Source organism: Lolium rigidum, chromosome 7 (assembly GCF_022539505.1).
Source record: "Lolium rigidum isolate FL_2022 chromosome 7, APGP_CSIRO_Lrig_0.1, whole genome shotgun sequence".
In the NCBI taxonomy this organism is placed as follows: Eukaryota; Viridiplantae; Streptophyta; class Magnoliopsida; order Poales; family Poaceae; genus Lolium; species Lolium rigidum.
The window spans coordinates 154156598-154166041 of record NC_061514.1 but is presented as its reverse complement, the minus strand read 5'-3'; the positions used below and the strand labels follow the sequence as shown (position 1 = coordinate 154166041).

General features: G+C 40.9%; 2 protein-coding genes and 1 long non-coding RNA gene across 5 annotated transcripts in view; all 3 read right to left on the bottom strand.

The window, feature by feature from the left end:
* LOC124672163 (11-beta-hydroxysteroid dehydrogenase 1A-like) overlaps positions 1 to 147 on the bottom strand; it is a 1440-nt gene extending 1293 nt beyond the window's left edge. The window contains exon 1 of the mRNA XM_047208438.1: positions 141 to 147. Within this exon, the coding sequence (XP_047064394.1) occupies positions 141 to 147 (7 nt within the window). The remainder of the gene's footprint in view (positions 1 to 140) is intronic.
* Positions 148 to 3776: 3629 nt separating this feature from the next.
* LOC124669543 lies at positions 3777 to 4984 on the bottom strand. Its single transcript, XM_047206146.1, has 4 exons — positions 4777 to 4984; positions 4381 to 4547; positions 4254 to 4295; positions 3777 to 4170 (listed from the first exon to the last, which is right to left on the bottom strand). The coding sequence occupies exons 1-4, from the start codon at positions 4796 to 4798 to the stop codon at positions 4087 to 4089; spliced, it is 315 nt and encodes a 104-aa protein (XP_047062102.1). The 5' UTR covers positions 4799 to 4984; the 3' UTR covers positions 3777 to 4086.
* Positions 4985 to 5169: 185 nt separating this feature from the next.
* LOC124670350 lies at positions 5170 to 8428 on the bottom strand. Of its 3 annotated transcripts, none has more exons than XR_006992486.1 (5): positions 8364 to 8428; positions 7985 to 8025; positions 6218 to 6337; positions 5933 to 6127; positions 5170 to 5284 (listed from the first exon to the last, which is right to left on the bottom strand). It is a non-coding gene; the product is annotated as an uncharacterized LOC124670350 (long non-coding RNA). The 3 variants fall into 3 exon arrangements; XR_006992488.1 differs by having other exon boundaries at positions 5933 to 6124; XR_006992487.1 differs by having other exon boundaries at positions 6218 to 6321; positions 8364 to 8423.
* Positions 8429 to 9444: the final 1016 nt, after the last annotated feature.

Genomic DNA, 9444 nt, shown 5'->3' with positions numbered 1-9444 from the left:
CCCTCCCTTGGCCCCTCATTATATAGGTGGATCCCAAGTGTTGGTGTCCAAGTCTTCGAATAAGACCCGAAACCAAAACCTTCCATAGGAGGGGCAAACCTAGCCCAACTAGGACTCCCACCCAAAGGTGGGATTCCCACCTCCCATGTAGGGGTGGCCGCCCCTATGGTGGAGTCCACTTGGGACTCCACCCCCACTAGGGCTGGCCGGCCATGGAGGTGGAGTCCCTTGTGGACTCCACCTTCCTTGGTGGTTTCTTCCGGACTTTTCTAGAACCTTCTAGAACCTTCCATAGAACCTTCCGCGACATTTTATTCACATAAAATGACATCCTATATATGAATCTTATTCTCCGGACCATTCCGGAACTCCTCGTGATGTCCGGGATCACATCCGGGACTCCGAACAAATATACCAACTCCATTCCATATTCAAGAACTACCATTTCAACATCCAACTTTAAGTGTGTCACCCTACTGGTTCGTGAACTATGCGGACATGGTTGAGTACTCACTCCGACCAATAACCAATAGCGGGATCTGGAGATCCATAATGGCTCCCACATATTCAACGATGACTTTAGTGATCGAATGAACCATTTACATATATTACCAATTCCCTTTGTCTCGCGATATTTTACTTGTCCGAGGTTTGATCTTCGGTATCACTCTATACCTTGTTCAACCTCGTCTCCTGACAAGTACTCTTTACTCGTACCGTGGTATGTGGTCTCTTATGAACTCATTCATATGCTTGCAAGACATTAGACGACATTCCACCGAGAGGGCCCAGAGTATATCTATCCGTCATCGGGATGGACAAATCCCACTGTTGATCCATATGCCTCAACTCATACTTTCCGGATACTTAATCCCACCTTTATAGCCACCCATTTACGCAGTGGTGTTTGGTGTAATCAAAGTACCTTTCCGGTGTAAGTGATTTATATGATCTCATGGTCATAAGGACTAGGTAACTATGTATCGAAAGCTTATAGCAAAAAACTTAATGACGAGATCTTATGCTACGCTTAATTGGGTGTGTCCATTACATCATTCATATAATGATATAACCTTGTTATTAATAACATCCAATGTTCATGATTATGAAACTAATCATCCATTAATCAACAAGCTAGTTTAAGAGACATACTAGGGACTTCTTGTTGTCTACATATCACACATGTACTAATGTTTCGGTTAATACAATTATAGCATGACATATAAACATTTATCATAAACATAGAGATATAAATAATAACTACTTTTATTATTGCCTCTAGGGCATATCTCCTTCAGCAATTGTGTTTGTTTATCATATATAAGCATTCTACAAGCAAGAGATCAAGCAATGGTGGCCTTGGTTGAAGATTTGCAAATTTGGCTAAGTGTATGTGAGTGAATTTTGGGGATTTTCTCCCTATTTGATTTCTCTCCATTTGATTTGAATTTTCTTGACTCTAATGTGATTCTTATTGGTTTAGAAACATGTTCAAACCATTGAAACCATTTCAAAAGGTCTTGTTCAAAGATTTGCAAAAATGGCCATAACACATAAGAGATGATTGTCAAATTTTATTAAACTTGTAAAATGTTGATCTTGCTTTACTTGGACATGGGTTAGGGTTAATTTGGCATTAGATTAGGTTTAGAAAAGGTTTCACATCATTTGGTCAAGGTTTAAAGTCATAGGAAAAAATTTGGTGAAATGGCTAAGTGTCACATATGCCTCTATGCATATGTTGCATTTGAGTTTGAATTTGACTTGGCTTGACCTAAATGGTGTTGTTGAGTGTTGAAATGGTACATAGGAGTGATCACACCATTCAAAACAAGTCTTAGGGTCAAGGATCTCAAATTCACAAATTTGCTATTTTACTCACATATGCCTCTATGGCATTTTTAGTTTCTTTTTATTTTCTTTGGAAACAACTTGGATTAGGTTTGGTAAGTGCTAGGTAAGGTGTATGGAGGTTTTCCAAACCTCTAAACAAAGTAGAGGAGCTTAGGGTAAAGATTTATAAAAATAGCCATACGCACATATGCCTTTTTCTCATTTAATTTCCTTTTATTTTATTTTAACTAGGATGGTGAAAAGAGGGGTGAGGTTTAGGGTTTAAGATTATTCCAAACTACTATAACAAGCAATCATGGCAATTGCACAAGAATTAAGCAAGATCACTATGCCTCAAACTTATTTTAATAAAAGTTTTTGTTGGTTCCAAAATTTGGAACTAGGGAAATTCATTTATTTCATTTTGAATTTTTGGGATGTTACAGTAGCCTATCACATTGTATAGGGTACATGTTACAGTTTACAGATCTTTTGCTTTGTCAACATAGGTTTTTGCTAGGAGAACAAAATACTTGTTTCTCCAAGCAGACTAGATTCAGTGAACCTGGAGAGTGGAACCTTAGAAAGGTATCACTATCTCTCTTTTACAATATGAGACGATTTGATAAACTATCTTAGTTCGAATTCAATTTGGCTTCCGGGTATATGTTTCCTCCTCCCAAAAACATATTTTTAATTGTCAAAAAAATAAAATAAAAAGAATCACATGTACATCACGACAATTTATGTGCGTTCGTATAGTTTCGCGTAGAAACCGATATTCTTTGTGGTCGATGTAAAAAAGATAAAAGATGTCTCACAAAAGGACTTACTTTTACACCAAATTTTGACTTTTCGTACAGACCAAATGACAAGTCGATTTTTCATGTAAAACTTTATGCCCACGTAAAGATGTACATGTGAATTTTTCGTTTGAAATTTTTTGTTGTTTCAAAATATATCAAAGATGCATTTCAAAATAAAGAGAGCATATGTACCCAAGAGTTAAAACATCACTCTCATATTAGCCTGCCAAAATATTTATATGTTGGAATAAAGGTAACACGTAACTTCTTCGTGGTGGCAAGTTAGCAATGTACTCCTCCTTAGCAAAGATAGACGAGAAAATACACTTCGGCTTCCGGTGCATATGCTCTCTCCACCCAAAAAAAAAAAAAATGGGGCGACAGCAGCGGGATGAAATTTTACTCGCGCCAATATTTTCGAGTTTCACAGGAAATACAAAAACATGACCCACGTACCGAGTTTATGGGGTACACATGGATCAATTTGCAGAGAAACTGTAAGAAAATTGTGGCTCGGGCCGAGATTTCGCGAGATCTGAAATGAACCTTTTATATTCACCTAAAAACGAAAGTTATTTTCCTGTTTCGGTAGATTCCGGTGGAGTTGCTCTAACATCATCTTTAACCTGCACGCTTTGGATGGCCCCTGCTACGGGTGTACCACCTCAGCCTCAGTGCATGAGTTCACAAGCTCAGCAACGACCATTGACCCCAACACCAGGCTGACAGGGGGCCTCTTCTGCGGTGAGGTGTTCGGTTTCCCGCTGACACCGACTTGACCGCTAGAGGGAGATTAGGCCGGTAGATGGAGTTGTAAAATTTACCGGTTGACACTTCCACTTTGATATGAGATACATCTTTGAGGGAGTATTCTAGAAAAAAAAGGCACCACCTAATAAAGTAGCTATGTGTAAGTTATAAACACGACCATCGTCCATCGATCTCAACAGAGCCTACTAAAGTACTCCCACCTTGCCATAATGTAGTGCATATAAGATTTTTAAAAAGTTAAATGATGTCAACTTTGACAAAGTTTTTTAATAAAAATATCTACATCTACCATACCAAATGTGTACCATATGAACATACACATCGTGAGGAATCTAATGATATTGATTTGGTACTCTAGATGTTGATTTTTTTTCTACATACTTAGTCAAACTTTACATCATTTGACATTCAAAAATTCTTATACGCTACATTTTGGCAAGAAGGGAGTATATACATAGTGATTCCCTATAAAAGAAAGGGTACATACATAGTGTGATAACTTGTAAATACTAAATAGGTCCATTAATCTCTAACCAACTTGGAATCAACAGGAAATGCCAACTACTCGGTCTACAAGCTGCCAAGATTAATAACTCTGAAATTTCTATGATGGCGAAATAGACATTCAGTCCAAAAAGGTATGACATCTTTCACTTGAGGGGTCACACAGAGGTAGCTACTCCTGCAGCATTTCTTCATGAAAAAGTGTAGAGCCCTGAGGGGGGCTCATGTATTTCTCGTAAATATGTGCTTTAGGGCCCTAAAGACAAGCATGTAATTAGATAAATCAAGTGGCCAACATACGAGGTAACAAATTCGGCAAGAGGTATGTAATGCCATTACCGTGAATAGGTTACGTAGCCTAGTTTCCTCAGCTGCTGCAAACTGTAAATGACAATGGGGTTACCAGTCAGTGAATGAACAAAGATGATGAATGCTAAATCTATACGGAACAATTCATAATACGTACGTCAAAGTCATGGACAGGTGGGGGCTCAGAGTATGCCACGGGTGGTAATACAGATCCGCCAAACGGCAAAAATGCATCCCTCACGTGACCACCAGTGTATGCAGAAGGGTCTTTGGGATGCCTCATATGATCACCGCTTCCATTGTTGATACAGCCATGGCAGGTACCTTCCGTAAAGAAAGTTAATAAACAACAGGGCACAGACACATAACAACTGAATAATTAGAAGTAATGACAAATGTGCATTAACCAGTTTGAGATATTGCAAAATGTAAAGCTTCAAGGATAATGGATGAGATGATATACCAAGCCAGAAACACATGTACAAAACTATCTAGATTCATGTTAGTACGAACCACAAACTGAAAATTCTTCATTTGAGATTAGAGTATATACCATTGTCAATAGGTGTAAGCATGCGCAGACAGCTGGGCACCAATTCCTCAAGTTCTCCTTCCCCCGTAGATATGACTTCAGCAAAGAATAGATCTTCGATGGAACCAACTCCTTTGGCCTGTGCAGTGAAATTGATATGATAGCACCAGGTAAAGACATCAACCTCACAAATCGATTGGATGCACACAACTTTTTTGAGCTGATATGCAAGATCCTACAATAACAAGCATCGATGCGGTCGGCGATTAATTATCAGATGAATGAGTAAGACAATAATAAGATGGTGTCAGCACGACATAGGGTGATGGCAGAGCGCAGGGACAGAGAACAAACCTCCGCAAGATTGTGATCCTCATTATGCTTGTCCACCAAAGATTGAGCCAACTGATGCATCCAATTACGGGTTATGTCCACTAGATAAAATTCTGGAGGCATCTTCCTTGTGCCATCAGGCCAATATTTACGACGTATTGAACGCATCTCAATATCAGACACCGCACCCAGGAACCTATTTTAGATCAGAGCATTCTATAAGATGTACTATAATTTCTCAAAAGTAGAGAGTACAAGTTGATACTAAGCACCCAGACAATGGTATCAGGTGGACATAGAGTTCAGATAATTTGTTTCAGAGGTTGAAGGATGGAACCAAACAGCTCCCAATTTACCTCTATTATAACTAATAATGGTTATAGTCAACAAAAACATAGCAATCTGAAATTATTATATGGCTGTAAATTATATCAGTGTAGTTTTATATATAAAAAGAAAGCTCCCAAACCCAGTGCTAAGCACTTCTCAGTACGAGGAAGACAGCAAAGTTGAGTAGTCCTGGCAAGAAACTATCCAAGTAAAAGAAATTACGGTTCAGATACCTACAATGCAGTGGCATAGCATTTACATGCACTTTGTTATTTCAACTATGCTTATCACTATGCATTATTTCAACAGCTCAAGTGCTCAACTGATCTCGTAAATTTAAATGGCCCCAAAACAGGAAGGTCTTTTGCCTATCAAAGTGTTTTTAGTCCAACCTTAAAGTCATAAGTTTGTTTCCCTGATTACTGCTATGGTCATAAACTGCAAAGGTTGAGGAGTACACATAGAACAGGAGAAGTTGAACGACGAAAATCTAGGCGGAAGTTGGGAAACTTACATTTTTGGATCCTCGCGCTCAATCAGATAGCACTCGATACCATCTTGAGCTTCCTGGAGGCTCTGAAATGGCCCACCAACACGAGGATATGTGTGGAAAGATCCCGAGTGATCCATCCTGATGTAGAACATGATACCCCAATCGTTCGATGGCAAGGCATAAATGGGTTGCGCTCCTATTTGTCTGTCTTCTCTACTAACAAAATGCAATGTTTAAGACAGTCTCATAATCATTGTACTGCATGCCCTAAATAAATCATCCCAAAGATCAAGAGATGCTACTTACCTTCGTTCATACGGATTCTCCATACCCGGGCCAGGGTCCGTGTGTTGTGTGGAGATCGATGTCGAATCCGATGGCCTCGTCATCTCTTCTCCCGATCTCTCCTCCTGTTCACGAAGCGATCTGAGCAAGGATTACCGTCCCGTTCCGTTCCCTTGAACAACATATGCATGTATATATACAGAGAGAGGATCCGACACGATCGATCCGTAAAGAACTAGAGCAGCAGATCTACTCGTCTTTCGGCGTCTCTCAAATGTTGGCGCCGACTGGTGGGCCGCGGAAATCGAAGATTTTGTTCCGTCTGCCCGGTGATTTCCTCTTCCTCGCGAGCGGAGCGAGCGTGAGGCCGTCACCCCTCATACTGGGCATCCTCGCCATACACGCGCCAGCTCCTCCGCCTCCCCGCGGTCGTCACCGCATCGCGACGCCGCCGCCACCCTCATACCGTCCATCCTCGCCACCACGACCCCCTCGCTTAGCCCCCTCGCGGACTCGCTCCTCCACGAGCAGGACCAATTAATGCGCGCAGCTCGCGACTCGCGAGGTCCTGCCGATGAACTCAGCACCTGAGTTTGTTCACGTACGATCGTGTCCTGCGGTAGAGTTACTTGCACACTGCTTAACCGATCTCATCTGGTCTCTTGATGGTCTGCTCGTAATGAGCTCATCACGTGGCCCTCGCCTCCCAAGGAGTTCTCAAGTTGGTGAGCAGAGCACATCATTCAGACTACACTGCCTTTCCCCCATTTTCTTGTTATAAATCTCTACTTCACGTTGCAGAATTTCCAGTTCTACTATTGCGTTTAAGATATGCACACATCAAGAGGTACCTTTTCCAAGGCATTACGTTTGATCTGTTTCAATTCATTAATCCTCTCTCGGCACAAATGTTTTTTCGTTGCAGATTTATCTGTTGACACAGCAATTGATTAAGAACCTGAAGGTGGGTGAAACCAATCAATACATGATATGATAGATCCTCTTCGGTGCCAGACACCAGTACTTGGCAGAGAAGAGCTTGTGGCACTGTTGCCGTGATTTAAAACATGGATTTTGATTGATAATTATGCCCACTGAAGATTGTATATGTACTGCTGTTGTTTCAGCTTTAGAGGTACCAAGATATCAAAATTTTAGATGAAATGACAAGATTGAAATAAGGTGAGAATTGAAGCAACATATCCCTTGCCCTACCATTTATTTTTCTTGTTCAAATATCAGTAAGTTTGTATAGCTCTTTTATGTGTATTGTTTGTGTCGGCTGCAAAGCTCGCATCAAAAAGTGGGTTCTCTTATATGATTATCCTTATTTTTTTTCTCCATATTCTCCCAGATTTTTATCTCACCGTACACGAACTGAACTACTGGTTGGCTTTCCTTTTATGTAAGTAACTCTCCGAAGTATGTGTGCAGAAACATACATAACTGAAGATTTCTTATGCTTTTTTGCTACCCCTGTGTCAATTTATTTGTTTGGATGCAGTGAATTAGATCTGGAATTGAATTAGACCGGGAATTCCAAATCCACAATGGAAATGAATTATCTTCCAATTCAAATTCCTGTTTGGGTGTACAACCCATAGAATTTGATGTTTTTTTTAGTTTGGACAATATGAACTTGGCGTATATGTAAAAAAATATCATGTGTAGATTGCAATCTATATATTGTTTGCACATCAACTAAGTAGAGTGCATCAACCAGGAGTAGTGAAAATAAAAATGCATACTACGGTAACATTAAACCGAGACATGATTTCATGTTTGTACCTCTAAGTGGCCTCAGCTGCGTACTTGATACCGAAGGACACCTGCATTTAGAAAAGAATCACATCATGTTTACAGTACGCCATGACCATTCGACCAGAAAACAGTACTAGTCCAAGATCGACCCATCCAGAAACTAGGCACAGAACGGCCAAAAACAACCGCTGCCTATCCCCTACCGTCTCCGCTACCCCCGACCGCTGTTGTTTCACGTACAGCCGCCGCCGGCCAGAAACTAGGTTTGGCGCGCGCGGAGGCGGAACAGAGGCGGGTAGGGGTCAGCAGGACACCGGGGATTGGAAAAGCGCGGCTGGGCGGGGAGAGGGAGAGGGAGACGAGACCTGGAGAGGGAGATGGAGACGAGGGCGGGGAGAGTACGTACCGTCGCCGGCAGGGCCTGGTCGCCGGAGCAAGCAGGCAACGTCGGGAGGCTGCTCGTATGCGAAGGGGTATGTGAGGGGTTCCATGCCAATACGGAGGGTCGACCCTTCGAATCATCCCTTCAAGAAAAAAAAGCTTCGGGGCAGGGTGAGCTGGAATTGAGAGAATTCCAATTTACCCTCCTAAATTTGTCTCAAAATTTAGCTTACAACGCTCAACTTTATTTTGGTTCAACTTTTAATCCTGAATTCTAAAAACGGTTCAGAATTACCCCTTACATTGTATTAAGCTGGTTTTGCGTGTACCGTGTATGTTGTATGTTGATGAGTTCGCACAGTATATAGGAAGAAAACCCGCTAACTGGCGAGAAAAACTGGTTCAAAACATGTCAAAAAAAAAGGTAGAAGGTTCTATTCCGAACGGTTTATAGAATTCAGGGTTGAAGATTGAACCAAACTAAAGTTAAGAGTTGTAGTCTGAACTTTGAGACGAGTTTAAGGGGTAAATTGAGCTTCTCTCGCTAGAATTTGGATCAGTTCCCAGGTACTTATTTCACAAGCATCCAAACGATAGAAGTAGACGTCCCAATTCGAAGCCTAATTCAGTGCATCCAAACTTAGTGAAATTAATATGGTTATGTTGCTTGTGGTAAGCCTTACCAGTTTGCTTGATGAATTTTGCACGTACGTTAAATCGCTAGCCAGTTGTGTAAACTATGCCCCAGTGGACCGCACAGGCCTATTTCATGTTATTAAAAAGATCTACTGTATTCTAACTTTTAGATTCAGTATGGATGCGATTTCACAACAGATCTACGTATTTTATTTTGGCTTCCAATACTATCAAATATACCTGCTGAAATACTTTACAGTGAGTTGGGTAAGATATTTTAGCAATTTGCTGCGATATGACATTAGGGAAATCTTCTTTAGACAATAGGTTATCTGGCAGGTAATCTTCATGAGTACTAAACTCTGGAGTGAAAATCCCGAAAATTCAAGGATTACAACCGACCGTCCTCAGAGTATAAATCTCAAACAAGCCTAGATTCTATTCATTTTGCAGTTTAATGGCATGTTTTC

Bases quoted from the DNA above. Each gene is read 5' to 3' on its own strand.
- LOC124669543 (XM_047206146.1), bottom strand. From the start codon at position 4,798: ATGCTTACACCTATTGACAATG. The intron at 4,548-4,776 runs GTATATACTCTA...TCTTTACGGAAG, and splicing joins GCTTACACCTATTGACAATG to GTACCTGCCATGGCTGTATC. The intron at 4,171-4,253 runs GTAATGGCATTA...GCTTGTCTTTAG, and splicing joins GGCTACGTAACCTATTCACG to GGCCCTAAAGCACATATTTA.